We start from the raw sequence: 18146 nt of genomic DNA on the forward strand, positions 1-18146 counted from the left end.
TTATCAAATGAAAAATAATCATCAGTTTTCTAAAACAACAAGGAATAGATACCTTGAAAAAAAACATGGTCAAACAGAATGGTCTAAAATACGTTGCATACGTCAAATTTCAAATAAGGAATACTTTGTGTTCATACCCTGAAAAGTGACAAGTACTGATACAAAATGGCCTTTAGGCATTGCAATAAAATCAGATTTCATTAAACCTGCACAGTTTGCTTTTTGTTCTTTATTGTGCTTTTTGTTTTTTACTGTGGGAATTTCCAAGATGTCATACTTGACATTATTCAGGCACCTCTACAATTAGGGGTACGATGAAATCCGAGTGACGCATTCCAAAAGAGAAGCTTGGAGCTTTGGCTCTTGTGGAGGTTACCTGGGCAGAGAATAATGTCAGTCAAGGAACAAAATACAAAAATATTTGGGGCCTGATGATCCAAATAAATGTTTCTTACCCCCTCAGGATAGTATGTACCAGGTCCTGGTTTCTTTGTGTTTTCCCCAGGTGGGAAGTTGCGTCCTGTCATGCTAAAACGGGGAGTATTTTGTCCACAAATACGAGGGTCAACATCTTTGTAGGCAGCAGGGCCAGGAGTCTGGATGGGTAACAAAAATGTATTGAGAACAAGTAAATCACAAGGTTTCTAGATGGTTTTTTTTTTTAACGGCCGTTTGACATTCACATACCTTCTTCAGGTCCTCATATGTGGTTCCAATTTTGCTGCGGCCACGGAATGAATAGGTGAGAGCTGTAGGTGTCAACACAGTATTGAGCCCCAGCACTGGGGGCAGAGAGTAGGAGGCTGGACCTGCAGTTCGAGCGACAAGCTAAGTTTATATTGTATGCGGCGTGGAACTTTGTAACCCACAGCTGAAATACAGCTGACACCAAATACAACATCTTACCTGGTGTTTGGATTTTGCTGAAGTCTTTGCTCCTCCCAGTCAGAGAATAAGCAGGAGCAGAGTGGAAGCGCAACTTTTCTGAATGCTCTGGGGAGTAGCTTCCTGAAAACACCAAAGAAAGTTAAATGAAAACACTGCTTACAGGTAAATTCAAATGATAATAGTGTGCGTCACAATGAAAGCGGCATATTGTCAGCGTTCAGTGAATAGTCTCAGATTTGGGCTCAGCAGTACTCCATTTTCATATTCACAAATCTGTGTAATTGTAAGGGGCTCTGCTCACCTGGTCCAGGGCCCTGGAACTTTTGAAGCTCCTTTTGACGGCTGTGGAGTGAGAACGCAGGAGTGCCATCTCGGCCCAGTCTGGTGATGTTGGAAGGGATGAGGTATTTTGGTCCAGGGCTCTCTGAATCATACCTGCGTTCACGACGTGTCCCAAAGCTAAATGTTGGTGCTTTGTGTTTAGTAGGGTCATGGTTAGGAAAATCTTTACGGGGGAAAAAAAGACAAATAATGTCAGTTATAAAAATTAACAATTGTGTCGGTGGTGAAAAAGGCTTGCTGGTGATTGATGCCATACCTATGAGTCCAGGCAGTGCATACTTGGGTCCTGGATTACCATATAGGGCAGCTATCGGCCCTCTTGGCTTGTGGGGCCTCCAGGTCCCAACCCAATTTATAGAGCTTGCCATTATCCTGAGAGAAAGATGGATTGTGACCGAAAGCATGTTGATGAATTAGCTTTTAAGTTATCAAGAAAAACAACAATGTTTCCCTTACTCAGGGTGTCTTTAAATTGGATGTGTAGCTCTCTTTAGATCTCTTTAGAATTAGTAAGTAAGTAAGATGTATTTATATAGCGCTTTTCACAGACTAAAGTCACAAAGTGCTTAACAGGAGCGGTATTTCAAACATAAATAACACAATGTGACCATACAAGGGCCAATCATTTCCAAGGACAGATTGTAAAACATGAAATGTATTTAAGAAGGCACAATAAACAGAAAATACACAATTATAACATACGGTAGATTAAAAGCAGGCCCAGAGCATGCATTTTACCCAAACGCCAGTATAAACAGGTATGTCTTGGGAGAGACAGATCATTTAACACCTTTGACCTGAGAGTACGGGCGGGTGAATAAGGGTCTGTCTGATGCTTGGGGTTCTTTAGAGTCCACTCTTAACTTGGTAAATATTTATTTAGATTATTTGCTGCAAATAATTGGGACTCTTTGCAACAGGCTCTTAAAGAGTGGGTATTATGGCAAAGACTTTGATGGCATGCTGTTAAAGCCTGGAGTTACTGATGGAAGTGCAACATTTAAACATTCAATAATCATCAAAACCATTTAATGAAAAACATATGCACATCTTAGGTATATATTCAGGTTAGTAACAATAATGTCTTTCTGTTTCTGTGGTTGATTATTTCCCATACTTGTCACATGCAATTCGCGTTAAATCATGAATCATTCTACTAGTGGCTTCTGAAACTACAAGTAACATTACACAGCAGTGAAAATGACTGCAGTAGTCCACTGTCACTTAGTTAAATACATTTTAGGCAAAGTAGATGGAATAGATGCCTGTACACTTGTCGTTTGTAGGTAAACATCAGCCAATGCGACACCAAAACCAGTGAACACATCAAACACCCAGAGTATTCCATAACAAAACCAGAAGAAGTCTACCAAATGCATACAAACTGACACGCTTTCAATTTAGTTCAGTTACTAAATGAATACATTCATTATTTTACCTTCTTTATCCTGATCCTGCTGCGAGTGCCTCACTCTCTCTCGCTGTCTCTGGAAGTTGGCATGAGCATTGAACCAAAACACTGCTGTCAACTTTACTATGACAACTTACCATGGAGACAACTTTCTGACAGTGTCAACAGCAATTCCGAATATGTTTCTTATTGAAAACGCAGCATGCTGCAGATGGTGTAAATGATTTATGAGGCATGAAAGTCTGAAACAGGCCAAAGAATCAAACTGTGGATATACTGTTTGGATTTGACCTGCTAGTACCAGGGTACGGTAGCTTACATACTACTGTAGGTAGCCGACAGTAAACATTGCATCAGTGTCACTGTTGAATTGTAATGGGGGGGCTTTACTTCTAGTTGAAGTACCAGCAAAATATTCAGGACTGGTGTCATAAGTAATTTAGGATTAGGGTCCCTCACTCTCTTAGGTGCACCCAGCGGACTGAAAGTAGAATTTTTCTGCAATCTTCTTTATCCACTGACTTTGTACCAACTGTTCATAACTGCATGCTGGAAAGGGATAGGGATGTAAACTCAAAAGCCTATCTTCTTCCTATGTTCCTTTTGTTGTTATTGGCATATTTCTGCCCAGTTATTGGCATATTCAAGTGTCCCAGGAAGCCATGACAATGTAACAGTGAGCATGCACAATACCAGGACCCTGAATCTGAAGAATAAATATCTAAACTGCATTTAAAGCAAGTAGTCCTGAGACTTTATTCGTAAAGTAGTAAAGAGTACTCATGGCATTTAAGTGTTATTGTGTGCCTAACAACGATGGAGTTCTGAATGGTTATTGTAGTTCTTAGTCCGCATAACAAACCCTCATAGCTTAATCATAGCTATCAAAACCTATTCTGGCACCTTACCAAGAGCCGAGATCCATCAGAGAAAAGCTGCCATTAACTGACGCGACTGATAGCTGCATTCGGCCAAGAGGGCCTCTCTGCCAAGAGGGCCTCTCTGCCGTGTGCAGCTGCCAGAGGAAGCAGGGTAGACGTCAGGAGGGACGGCAGTGAGTAAGCCAGGCGACTTCCCTCGACCACCAGTTTAAACAGATCACCGGGTATCCCGTCAGGTGATTAAAAACCCGACAGGCTTGGTGATCCTGCCCCTTTAAACGGAGAGCTGGTTTATTTTATAGTCCTGTATCGAGGCTTAACTCCCGGACCTAACACTATGAATGTAAAATAATTGCCCACAATCAGGTGCCGAAGATGAAATAACTTTTTAAATAAAACGGCTCTGTTCGTTTTTGTTTATTAGATATAGACTCTTCACAGTGTAGCATTGGTGCTGCAGGCCCTCCCGAGGTGTGTGCAGATGTGAAAGGTTTCTCTCAAACTCGTTTTCAGGACCTTAATCAAGGTTGCAAGGCTTCCCATTTCCTCCAGGGGTTGCTGTTGATAAAAAAAAAGGCTAATTATGATTTATAATGGAACCACACACACACACACGTTAACATACTTTGATTCCACATGTGTCTTACCCTTGTAAGTGCTCGCACCAATCGTTGCAGCACTGCATCCTCTCTGTGTGGACACAAGCTGGTCACTGTGCTCACACAGCTCAGGAGACAATAGATGGTGTGTCTTTGTGACTGTAATGATGTAATATTGAAAATAACTTTTTAAATCTTCGCCAAAGAGGTTAAGAGTTCTTAAGAAGAATACTCAAGAGTCAAATGATTATTCCTTCGTCACCTTCTTGAGCACACTGAGAGACGTCCTGTTGTTTGCTCCACAACTCAAACGGCCTACATCCTCTGCACTCAGAACAGGCTCCTGGATGAGGTTGGAAGAAACACAGACAGGACTGAGAGAAAGCACGGGAAGTGAAAACTAAAAAAAATCAAAACTTCAAGTTGTATTTTTTGCCACTGACCCTCAACTTGTCCAGCCAGGTCCACAGCAGACACCTGAGGACCTGAGGATCTGATTCGGTGACCAGCAGAGCCCAGCCACATTCACTGCTGTTCAGTTCCTCCTGTTTAAAAGGCGAGTAACAGTATTAAGTCGGTGGCTTTAGAGCTCAAAATCAAAGTGACATGTTCTGATGTACACTCAGTGTTTTTCACCTGCAGCAGAGCCGATCTTTGCAGGATGGTTTCTCCTCGAGGACCATTGTCTGCCATTGCCTTAGCAACAGCACGGGCGACTGAGGTTGGGCCAGGATAATGTGGATTTCTGCCAAACTTTATATTACATCAATCAGTTTTAAAGCATTCATATCAAAGCTTTATTTGTTTGCTACATTTTCTGATATTAAGAATCACAGTTACCTCACTGTTAGAGCTGTATTTGGGAAGTGCCTTTTTCGCTGGGCACCTAGACCTCTTAGCACAGTTATTGTTTGTTGTCATGCTAGATTTGGGGATGTTGAGTGTATGAGATGCCCTTTTGGTGGAAGAACGGAGGAAATCCACTGTCTTCCTTTCTGTTGGGACCATGGAGGGGGCGTCTAGCACCAGCACTGACCCCCCCTCTCTGGCTCAGTCTCACTCCATCGATGAACGGTTGCTCACCAGAGAGCTGGGACAGCTGCCTCCCCCTGCCTTAGCCCTGAGCCCCTCACCTAGTGGGACCACCTTTATCCATCCGCTCATTAAAAATTAAATTAAAAAAAAATTAAATTAAAAAAAATATATACATTACTTTACCTCTGAAGGAACTCAAGTGTGGAGCCCAGAACCACAGGATAGTGGATATTGAGGCAGTAATAGCTTCCAAACATCAAACAGATGGCAGAAATGAAGTTTGGGATTTGGTCATTCACAACCTTGCCGTCGACACTTAGCATGAACTGCCTCGATGCATAGCAGGAGGTTCCTACAAAATAGACGTAGAAAATAATTACAGCAAACCAGCCATTACCATCCAAAAAAAAGTGAAGTGGATCTGGACCAGCAAACACCAGCATTTTGAGCTGGCACAGGTGTTTGAAGAATAAACAACAATAACAGAATGAACAACAAATATGTATTCTTCAAAACCTTTTTTAGCTCAAAATGCTGGTGTTTGCTGGTCCATTTCATTCATTTTGGAGTAGAAGAGTCCCAGTGAAGCCTCAGGAAAGAAGCTGATAGGTCAAACTTAATGAATCTATTACACCGTTATAGAGAAGAAAATACTACTGGGAAGAAACACACCTAGCACTTTATAGCATGACGGTGCATTCCATGCAATATTTCCTTACATTAGTTACGGTTTCTTCAGTAAAAATAAATATCAACTTACCACATACAATGATGCATGGTGTCACCGGTAAGCTTTCCACTTCTACTTCTTTTACCAGACATGTTTCTGCCACATAGTGGAAGAGGTTCTCCTCTTTTTCATCAAAATAGGAGAGAAGAAGGTGCACCATATCCTTCACATCTTCTGAGCAGCCCTCCAACTGTCCTCGTAGAGAGAGCCTTATCCTGATTTTAAAAACGTACGGTAACGTCAGTTCAAAAAAGCTGTTACTCTCCTCTCCGACTGTAATGCATTATGTAGATATGCTTACCTCCAGAAGAAGTGTTTTGTTCCTAGGAGTCAGGCAGTTGTTCTTCAATAGTGTTCAGGATAATCCCCACAGAAGAGCAGACGAGCAGCTCAGGTGCTGAGCACGTAGAAAGAGCGCGTAGAAAGCGCGCGGACGTGGGTTCAAAAGTTCAACCTGCGACCAGTGCTTTTTTTAAATTAATGTGTTGGTTGATCACTGCAGCCTCTCTGACGAGCAGCGCAGGTGCTGAGCAGAGCAGAGCAGAGCTGAGCGCGTAGAAAGGGCGCGTAGAAAGCGCGCTGAAGTGGGTTCAAAAGTTCAACCTCCAACAGGTGCTCCGACCACTGCCGCCCCCCTCTCTCTCTCTCTCTCTCTCTCTCTTTTTTTATATATTTTATATATTTGCAAATAGTACAATTATTGGCAATGTATGCCATGCCTCATGATCACAAGCTCGCTCTTCCATGTATGTTGAGTTCTTAAATTACACAAATATAACATGTAAATACATGATGTATACAACTAATGCAAATTAACCATGAACATCAAATATCAGATGAAATAATCAGCATTAAATACATCTGTATCAATAACCTAGAGGCACCGGTAAATATGACTAAATCTATGGTTTAAATACACTTATACTGTCATCTACTGGTAAAACTGGTAAACACTTTGACTTTGCATCTACTTCACGTTCACTAAATCAACAGCAAAATACGGTGGAAAAATAAATATCAGTGCCTACAACTCTGAACACGAAAATGACTTTGATTAAACTATATCACGAACTGTATTGCATCAAATGCACCGATTAATCGAAAACTTAATTATTGCTGTGTACATAGATAAATGAATATTAAACAGCATATAGTCAACTACTGATGCTAACGCACTCCCATCGGCCCAGATTAATTAATTAATGTATAAAGTTCTTGAAATATTCTTCTTTCCCGGTTACCTGCTGTGCTCTGTGTCTCGTTTTAAATGAAAAAACAAAAAAGGGATTTGCAAAAACGAAAAACGAGAATACCATGGCATTTCCGTATTTCCGTATTTTTTGACTGAACGGTAAAACAGATGACTAAAACGTACACGGACCTTATTTGACTTTGGTTCTTGGTTTTTCCATTTTTGAATTCAGAACGAAAAACGGAAATACGACCGCCCATTTCCGGTTTCCCGTTCTTGGTTTGAAACGAAAAACCAGAATACCATGGTATTTCCGTATTTTGGTTTTTCCGAATTAACGGTAAAACAGATCACTAAAACGTACACGGTCCGGTCTAATCTATATCATGAATTAGGTTAACGTGACTTCAGACGGGGCCGCTCTGTAGGTCTGCCAACGCCGCTGGACATGCTGCTCGCTAATCTGTGGGTTCTGGGACCCATATTTGAGAGATTATGGCAATTCTTGCATATGTCAAAAAATCCACTCATATAAGGGAATAAGGCATCAATTAAGCCCTTTGGGGCTGTTTTTGGGGACCTTAACTTGCAGCTACGAAGTCCAGATTATAGGTAGGTAATGGTGATGAGGGTTTCCCAAGGAGAAAATGAGTCAAATCTCTACCCTGATTTAAAGTATAAAAAGTTAGAGAAAAGACTGGTGAAAACTGGCTTTCGGCCATTTGGGAAAATAAGTGCCATCTGGTTCGAATCATCTCTGTTGGGTGCATTTGAAAAAACTTGGAAATGGCTTGTTGTCCTAATATTCACATATGATGGACAAAAGAGGACCCTCTTTAAGGCTCAATTGGATTCAAGTCATTAGCATGCTGCTAACAGAAGTTAGCTTTCCCAAGGGTCTGCAGAGATCTTGCTTTAGATCCTGCATCATGTTATCACAGGGGAATTATTTATGCAAAATTCAGGCAGTTTCAACCTTTCTCTCAGATTTAATGGGCCGTTTCTCACGTTCCAAAAACAGGCCGAAAGATAAGGCAATATGCCTCAATTTTGACCTTTGGGGCTGTGTTTGGGGACCTTAGCTTGCATCTACGGCCGCAAAATTTGGGGGAATTCATAATCACTAGCCCCTCTTTAAGGAGGAAAAGGATTCAAATCTCTACTTTGATTTAAAGTGTAAAAATTGAGAGAAAAGGCCATTTCGGATCATAAGTACCATTGGGTTAGAATCCTTGATGTTAGGTGAAATAAACAATCAATTTCCAACTGATATTCGCATCATTTAATCTGTGGGCAAAGGTGGAATGACTGTGAAAATGTCAGGGTCCTAGCCATTGTTTTCTATGGGTATTTAGGCTGAATTGGGTCAAATATCCTTAGTTCACTATGGGAAAAGTGTTTGGAATTGCCCATTGATTTTCATACCACTTGATCTTTGGCCAAAGGTCGATTGACTGTAAAAATGCCAGGGTCCTAGCCCATTGTTTTCTATGGGTATTTAGGCTGAATTAGGTAAAAAATCCATAGTTCACTATGGGAAAAGTGTTTGGAATTTCCCATTCAAATGCAAGAATCACGGTATGGATTTTTGTTCATATTACGGTGTATTTCTGTTACCAGTACAATGTTTAGTACATTTAACAAACTGAATATTTTACGAACAATAAATGAAAAAAATATGGGGCTGGCTGTATTTCTTAAAAGTAATGAATGCAAAAATCACGATATGGATTTGTGTTCATATTACAGTGTAATTCCGTTACAAGTACAATGTTTAGTACATTTAACTGTGACAAACTGCATATTTTACGAATGATAGATGGAAAAACTACGGGGCTGGCAGTTGAATGTATTGTGAATTTTACCTCCATTGGCAGGGCAATGGTCCGTACATTTAACAGTAACACAATGTATTCTTTAAAAGTAATGAATGCAAAAATCACGGTCAGGATTTTTGTTCATATTACGGTGTATTTCCGTTACCAGTACAATGTTTAGTACATTTAACAATGACAAACTGCATATTCTACGAATAATAGATGCAAAAACTACGGGGCTGGCAGTTGAATGTATGATGCATTTTACCTCCATTAGCAGGGCAATGGTCCGTACATTTAACAGCAACAAAATGTATCTTTTAAAAGTAATAAGTGCAAAAATCACGGTATGGATTTTTGTTCATATTACGGTGTATTTCTGTTACCAGAACAATGTTTAGTACATTTAACTGTGACAAACTGCATATATTACGAATCATAGATGCAAAAACTACGGGGCTGGCAGTTGAATATATGATGTGTTTTACCGCCATTTGCAGTGCAATGGTCCATATATTTAACAGTAACCAAATGTAGCTTTCAAAAGTAATAAATACAAAAATCACGGTATGGATTTTTTTCATATTACGGTGCATTTTCGTTATCAGTACAATGTTTAGTACATTTAACAGTGACAAACTGAATATTTTACAAAAAATTTATGAAAACAATACGGGGCCGGCTGTTGAATGTATGATGCGTTTTACCTCCATTGGCAGTACAATGGTCCGTACATGTAACAGTAACACAGTGTAATATTTAAAAGTAATGAATGCAAAAATCACGGTATGGATTTTTGTTCATATTACGGTGTATTTCCGTTACAATACAATGTTTAGTACATTTAACAGTGAGATACAGACTATTTTACGAATAATAAATGCAAAAAATACGGGGCCGGCTGTTGAATGTATGATGCGTTTTACCTCCATTGGCAGTACAATGGTCCGTACATGTAACAGTAACACAGTGTAATATTTAAAAGTAATGAATGCAAAAATCACGGTATGGATGTTTGTTCATATTACGGTGTATTTCCGTTACAATACAATGTTTAGTACATTTAACAGTGAGATACCGACTATTTTACGAATAATAAATGCAAAAAATACGGGGCCGGCTGTTGAATGTATGATGCGTTTTACCTCCATTGGCAGTGCAATGGTCCGTACATTTAACAGCAACACAGTGTATTTCTTAAAAGTAATGAATGCAAAAATCACGGTATGGATCTTTTTTCATATTACGGTGCATTTTCGTTATCAGTACAATGTTTAGTACATTTAACAGTGACAAAATGTATTTTATACGAATAATAAATGCAAAACATACGAGGCTGCCTGTTAAATGTATAATGTGTTATTTCTCCATTGGCAGCACAGTGGTCCGTACATTTAACAGTAACCAAATGTATGTTTTAAAAGAAATGAATGCAAAATATACGGTATGGATTATTTTTCATATTACGGTGTATTTCCGTTATCAGTACAATGCGTAGTACATTTAACAGTGACAAAATGTATTCTATACAAGAAATACATGCACAAATTATTGTTTTAGCTGATATTTGTATTTACGGTGTTTCACTGTCCGATAAACTGAATATAACCGATTTACAATTTACGGTCTCTTACTGTTGTGATTTAACAGTTTATCACCGTAAAATTCACTGACTTTTCTTACAGTGTACTAAAATAAATGGTCCAGAACACTGCAGCGAGAATCACATCACATTTTGACATGTCCCAGCAGGGTAAACACAGGCGTGATTGATTGATGAAATGAATGATGGTCCCACAGTCATTCCAGTGAACCAACATGCGCAACACCAGGGCCTAAATGTAACGGGGCCATAATTAATGTCATTAATCACACCTGTGTTTAGCCTAATACCACATGTGTTTGAATAACTGCTGTGAAGGGGCTGTTTCCAACTGTTTTAGCTTCCCTTCATTGGCTACCTGTCTGTGTGTCAGACAAGACTATAAGTCGTTAATGGACACGCCCCCTTCCTACCTGATTTATCTCCTCAAAGCTTATTCTTTAGTCCAATCAGGACTACTTTCTGTCTGACGACTTGTAATTTCAAAGGTTTATTTGAGCCAAATCCTGCTTTTTGTCAAACAACTCATAGTTTTGAGGGTTTATTCCAAACTTTCTGGATAACACGTTCATTCATTTCACCTTGGGCAGTATTACAATTACGTCTGTCAGCAGTACAGTGCAATGCTTTGCGCTTTCATTTATTAAAGTATTTTCAGCGACGCCTTGCAATTAACGTCATCTGTCAGGATTCACGTGCATTTTCTGCAGGAAATGCATTTGAGTTCTCTGTGTGACTTGTCCATCTCTTCACTTATTTCTGAAGTCAGCTGCTTTCAACCCTCTACAAAAACACACTGTAACAGTAATGTTCTGAATACGCTGCAGCTCACAAGGATATGATAAACTCAGAGGGTGTTATTGATTTTGCAGAGCAGGCACACACCTTCCCCAAGTGTCTCGACGCAGCATTATGCCTCTGTGAAATTTAAACCATTGCTCTAGGGCACTTGCAATTTACAAAAGCGTCAGGCGGTGGCACCAGCATCACAGTTCAAACATACTGCATGCCTCAATCCAAGCAGAGGGTTCTGTTTCTTTGAAATCATTATGGAAACTGTATTTATTTTATTCACCCCCCCCCCCCCCCAAGGGATCATTTTCTGTACGTTGATTATCTTTTGGGAGTGTGGATCATTTTGTGTGTAGTTCTGGACTGTCTGCTTTCACTCTGAGGCATGTACAGTAGGCTACAATGCATGAAGTGGTCAGTCTAATCATTTTGTACATTGCAAATCACGTGGTATTGATCAGGTTAAAGTCACAAATAAAGAGAGGGCTGTCTTTCTAACAGGGTGCATCCATCACTCAACCCAGAAACATGCGCAATTCAGGTCCAAACGCTCAGAAATGATGGTCAAAGAGTCACAGTTGACTATAACCACACGCACGCAAGCGCACCGGGGTTTTGCGGCTCTTTTAAATCCACCTGTTCACGCGCGCCCCCCTGCTCGCTGCTGCTGATAGGTTTGTCAGGAAGAGAAATCACGATTTTCTTTTACGCCTTGTGGCACGAGGTGGCGGGGGGAGCTCTCCTCATAACACCATCACCCCAGCACAGACACGGAGCACAGAGCTGCTGCTTGCTGAATGGATTACCTGCACGGCTTTGCGCACAAGCCACCTCACATTCATAACCTCCTTCTCGGAGAAGAGCGCGAGCCTTTTTTTCTTTTCTTTCTATGATTACACCTCTACGACGCCGATCGTGCCCGACGCACTGATTTGAGACCAGCTCTGACTCCCGAAGTCACATCGCCGCCGCCGCCGCGGCCTGGACGCGCGGAACAATCCGTCTGGAGAGGAGTTTTTTTCCTGCAACAATTGATTGCAAACGTTGCAAAAGGGGGACGAAGTCATGGTGCCTGCAACGCATCGGCGTCTCATGGCACCGTGAGAACTTTCTTCCTGTCTCTCCCTCCCCTTCCTCCTCTTTTTTTCCTCCTCTCTTTTTGTTGTTTTAGATGTTTGCCAGCGGGATCGTGCTTCTTTGGGAAATTATCCGCCGTTTCCCCTTTCAATTATGTTCACTTTTGCTGCCTTCTGCTACATGCTGTCTCTGGTCCTCTGCGTGTCCCTGATCTTCTTCGCAATATGGCACGTAAGTACCTCAGAATGAGCATAATATGGCTTTTTTCTATGTGTTTAATAACCGGCGAATGGATCCGATCATCGCTTCCTTATTGAACGCGCAGGTGTGACATTTGTGCGTAACGGAGTCAGAAAAGCCCCTTTCCTCTTCAAGTGTGTATTTGTTGGGGGAGAATTCACGCTGTTAAACACTGGCAGGATTTATTTGGAAGACGTTTCCCTCACTGATACGACAGGTGCGCACCTGTATCTTCATGTCTTCACCACTTCCCTCATCTTTGGCTATACTTTGCTGACCTAATTCACTATATGCAGCTATGTGCAACCCTGAGCAGCATCCTAGATTAATTAAATGGCCTTCCTTCCACATCAATTATACACAAAATATTATAGTGAACCCCCCCCCCCCCCAGCCTCCTCGCATCCACCCTGCCCTGCTTCCTTTGCCTTTAATCAACCCACTGCTCAGCTATATACACCGGCGTCCAATGTGACCGACTGCTTTATTATATTTGAATAATCTAATTATTTGCTCCCTCAGCCACATCTCCATCATGCAGAAAGGGGCCTTATGTAAAGACAGATTTGGGTCAGGTCTTCCAGCCTATTGTCCCGAATCTGCCTTTTTGCATGGGAACAGCGGCAGACCTGATGCACTTGGGATGACTGATCCTCCGGCAATTACGCCCAACAGTCGGGTCTGCCCGTCCGTCAGAGAGTGGACCTATGTGCCTGCTCACAGAGCGGAAAGAAAGAGACCAGGGCAGTGAGAGTGCAGACACCCATGATAGTACAGTTAATACTGTAGTGGGCATGCAAAAAAAAAAAGCCAACAAACTAAAAGAAGTACCTTTATGATGCTAGCTACTACTAAGCTGATATGGAAAGATACTAGGAACAGCAACCATGACGGCTCCTTCAGTTCAGTCTGTGATGTATTCAGCGCCGGTTGGAAGGATCACAACGGAAACACGCTATTTCTGTAGCTTCAGCAATAATCCACACATCCATCGCACCAGCCTTCATTTTGCATTCTGCTTAAGACGGCAGAAACGTCAGAGATGCCTCCTCCGCTGATTCCCGTTTCGAGGCGACGCGCTGCAATAAGCCGGCAGCTCCGAGCAGACATAGTTACGGAGACGGCTGAGGTGGGAATGTGTGGAGCAGGTGGAAGCGTTCAACGGAGCCGAGGGTGCACGTTCACACCAGCCACCTGCCAAATGCCGGGGCCATTCTGGCTGTAACGATGTCTGCACATAAAGTCCTTATTTTTGTCCAAAATGTGTCAACAGACAAAGCGCAAATTTTAATTTCTTGAATTTCAAGAACTCTCCTTGTTTCAAAGAACTGCCACTTGACCAAAAAGGTTACATTGCAATGCACTGACCAGCTGCTGGTTGGTGAACAAGTGTGCTGAGCCAAACTACCCAGGCTAAAGAAAATCAAGCTATAAATAAAGTGACTAAGTGTAAATGAACATAAAAATAATGAGGCTATGAAACAGCCAGGCCACAGAGAAAAGACAACGGGAGAAAAAGAGTAATGGACTGTTCCGACTCAAACATATTACCAGACCTGTCAGCAGGTACCACCAGCGCCGGAGTCATCCAACTCAGGGAATGAGAAATGACTTCACACAGAAGGACTTCTGTCACTAATTGGACATCATAAATCAAACCATATACTGCTAAGTTAATTAGCTGCTTATCTACCTCTCCACCCATTTTGAGGAGCAGATACATTTCTTGTTCAACTTGTTTTGAAGGACAACCGATTCCTCTTCCGTTCCACTTGTTTGCGAGGCCATTCAGTTAAGACCCTTATAAATAAAAAGGGGAGGATGTGTTTGCTTTCTTTGGAATATCTATTATAGTGAATCCTTTTTCTGTCAGACCATCCCTGGACTCACGGCGGGCTAAGGTGTGAAGTAAGAACAGGTCGGGCAATGAGGAGGGAACCATGGGCATATGTTTTCGCATATGGATATTTTGGGAGGACAGAGTTGTGCCTACTAATATTTGAGCAAACTCTTTTACATTATCTTTGGAGTGAAGCCATTCGTTAGATCATTCTGACGGGCCCTTGAAGAGGCTACATCTGGAACTTTTTCTTCAGATATTGTGACATTATTGTCTGAATATTACAGATTTCACAATCATATTATGACGTCTCAGAGAACACACATGTGTGGGTTGTATTTTGAATGTACAGAACATTTGGAACAAGAGCAGCCGTTTTGATGAAACACAAATTAAGATGATATAATGTATCTCTGAGGTGAATAGGTGGAACGACATGCACATTTGACGAGCAACCCATGAACTGTAAAACATGTTTATATTGTTGTATATTTCTGCAAAACACGGGATATGTTGAAAAGTCAAGGTTTCTGAAACAAAAATACATGTTTCATAGCAGTCTTGTATCACGATTGCAGAAACACACAATGCCACGTGGTTAAAGCTGCAGGTCTGCTGAGACCCTCAGCTCCTTCAAATCAAGATTCAAGACTTTTCTGTTTGTTGCCGCCTTTACTTGAACCAGATTCAAGGATATTATTAAATTTCTGCATCTTACTATACTACTGTATTTTATTTCTTACACTGCTTTAGTGTTTTAATCAATGTTCTTAATTGTTTCTAAATCTCCTTTTCTTTTGCCTTATGTTTTGATGCTTTTAATGGTTTTATGTGAAGCACTTTGAATTGCCTTGTTGAAATGTGCTATACAAATAAACTTGCCTTGCCTTAAGGTTGTAAAACGCTTGGTTAGGTTTAGGCAACAATCCACTTGTTCGAGGTTAAAACTATGATGTAAAAAAACAAAGTAATAAGGCAATGTAGCAAAGTAACGTAACATAATATGACAATGTAACGCAACAATGTAACTTAACGATATAACGCAGCAACATAACGCAACGATGTAACAAAGATATATCGTAAGAACGCAACTAGCGTAAATAAATAACCGCCCTAAGCAGACTCTTAAGTAATGTGTTACTTGCCTCAAGTCGACGTTGACTTTGGTTTTACACAGGACACAAACAGCCGACTCCATGATGAAAGTTCTGTTTGATCCCTTTCAATACCGACACGATACCACGTAACTTTCAACAACGGGCGCGCGACATCCTATGCTATCGCCATACTGATTACTACAATTTCTTCATCGATGTCATCGCAGCGAGCAGGTTTTGGTTGCCTTGTAACGTCAGGCACAAATAATGGGAAGAAAAGACAGACGCAGCACAACAGGCGTTTCCCCATGCGTTTTTATTCACAATGTCAGTTAGACATTCATTTGGCTCAGCTGTTATTCATCGGTATGTCACGTTTTTCTAACATTAGCTGAAATTAGCCAACATGAGCTAATGGTCATACCAGACCAAGTAAGACTGTAAGAGCAAAACCCCTGATTGTATGAATTTAAATGTGAGCATTAACTTTCTTTCTTTCCTTACATCCATCTGACATATTTAAGGCCGTAACTCCTTAAGTGACTGTCTGTGCAAGACATATATGTCCATTCAAAACAATACATGTATTATTGATGATAAAGACAATGATGGTTGACGGTACCCTTCACACAAGCTGCAGCGATTGGCAGAATTGTACTGTTCATCAAATAAAATACAAGACCACACTCAGTCACCCGTGGGAGATATCACGTCAGCGATTACGAAGCCATTTAAATTAACATACATTGTGAACTGTGACCTGAATTTAATACTTGGACGGGCTTATTGCAGTCCTGCGACAGCCAGAAGTACCAGATTTGTTTCTTTGTTTTGTCAGAGCATTTGAATCATTGATTGCCGTCACGATGGAAAGAGAATTCTACCAAATATAACAAAAAATATATTGAAGAAAATGAAGAACCCTATCATTGAGTAAATGATTTGAATACTTCCTCCACCTTTGCCAATTGTCACTTTAAGGCAACAGAGGCCAATTGAATCCTCAGTATGGCCCCAGCGAGGGAGGAATGCTGTTATTCCTCTTTTCTCTTCACCTTCTCCCTTCTACCTGTGTTCCCTTTATCCACAAAGAATGAACTCACAAAGCAAGAGCTGAGGCGACATCCCACATGAGAGTTTCACTCACGGTTCAGGATGGATTCGGGGAGCGGCTCGGCAAGCGTCGCTTCCGTCGCCGAGCACGACTTTGCATCAGACTGAGATTTTGACATGTACAGGGCATTGCCGGGTTCAACAGAGGTGTCGTGCGATTAATCATTCACGCTCAACAACCGTCACTGTCCCTCGACTGTTACTGTCGCCATGGTGTCCCGGTGATGGAGCATGGGTTGCTGTGTGCAGGAGGGAGGGTGTGGGACAGTGGAGAAAGACCTTGAAGCAATGCATTTAGAAGAGAGATGAAGTGTGAGGGATCAGATTTCAAACGGTTGATTGGGCTTCAGACACAGATGTGATAGTGTGGAAGAAAGATTGAAACCAAGAGAGGTATTGAGCCAAACACGCTCTGTGCTACTTTCCTCAGCGTGCCCTGAGGCCGCAGCTTGTTCTCAGGATCTGCAACGCCTCAGACATCTACTGTGGAGGTCTGCTGGGGATCGACTGATCCAAGTCAAAGTCACAGGGAAATAGATGTAAGGGGGACGAGGCAGTGTCTGCTGCAGCAGAAGTTTTGGGATGATGGAGAGGAAAAGGGGGGAAGGACCAGAGAGACTACAGATTTTGCTTATTGAGAGTTCAGACCAGGGCAGATTGGACTGCTGGATTAGAATACAAAATGATGATTAGACATGAAAAGGAAGGAAAATGCAGAGCTGGGCAGCAATAGAGATGGAGACGAGATCAAAGGACGACAGGACTGATAAAAGGAAAATTAAAGTTGTGTGTGGAGAGGCTGAAGTTTCCTGCTAGGGTGAGAGAAACAACCTGAGGTGGATCAGGCTTTTCTAGGAGATAAGGTTGACAGCATGGGATGCGAACGCAAAAATAGATGGATCAAGAGTGAAATAATGAACTGGAGACAGGAGAACAGACCACTTCAGTCACAGCGAGTAATGCTTTTCATGTGGGGAGGGCACTCTAAGTTTGTACTATCTCCATCTGGATAATTCATGTCTTAATAACAGCAGTGAAATAAAGATGAAGTACTTTGAGCTGTCCACTTGTTCTTGTTACTGTTTCTGGCTGTATCCAAAAATAATTCACTCATTCAATAATTACTAAACACTAAAGAGGGAATTCAAAGGAGATAATTATATAGTGTGTCAGACAGGCGGCAACCTCCGGGTCTGAAAAGTGAAGCCAATGCAGGAGTGCCTTAAACTTGTATTCTCTCTAATGGCCATTAGGGAGAGACTCCTCTGGTTGTATAAAAGTCTATGAGAAATTGACTCTACTTCTCTCTTGATTTATTCCCTCAGTAAACATTGTAAACATGAGTTTATGGTCACAATCTCTAGTTTCAAGTATTCTTTAATACAGCATGATGTTCATTTAGTAAATGATGGTCCATTTAGAGTCAGATAGACCACAAAGCAGGGTATGCTTTACATCTTTGCATTGCTTTTGTGTGTAGTCGGGCCCA

The 18146-nt window shown here is 41.3% G+C and overlaps 2 protein-coding genes across 2 annotated transcripts in view; one reads left to right on the forward strand and one right to left on the reverse strand.

Moving 5' to 3' along the window:
- Positions 1-283: 283 nt before the first annotated feature.
- On the reverse strand, positions 284-1598 carry LOC306793485 (ciliary microtubule associated protein 1B-like; the record flags this gene model as incomplete). Its single annotated transcript, XM_079291131.1, has 6 exons — positions 284-376; positions 456-596; positions 688-809; positions 907-1008; positions 1190-1393; positions 1487-1598. The coding sequence occupies 6 exons, from the start codon at positions 1596-1598 to the stop codon at positions 284-286; spliced, it is 774 nt and encodes a 257-aa protein (XP_079147257.1).
- A 10922-nt stretch (positions 1599-12520) lies between these two features.
- The window catches only part of cnih3 (cornichon family AMPA receptor auxiliary protein 3), a gene marked incomplete at both ends in the record, with an annotated part of 56939 nt that continues 51313 nt past the window's right edge, over positions 12521-18146 (forward strand). Inside the window, one exon of the mRNA XM_079290419.1 lies at positions 12521-12598. Within this exon, the coding sequence (XP_079146545.1) occupies positions 12521-12598 (78 nt within the window). The remainder of the gene's footprint in view (positions 12599-18146) is intronic.

This window comes from Melanostigma gelatinosum, assembly GCF_949748355.1.
Source record: "Melanostigma gelatinosum genome assembly, chromosome: 19".
In the NCBI taxonomy this organism is placed as follows: Eukaryota; Metazoa; Chordata; class Actinopteri; order Perciformes; family Zoarcidae; genus Melanostigma; species Melanostigma gelatinosum.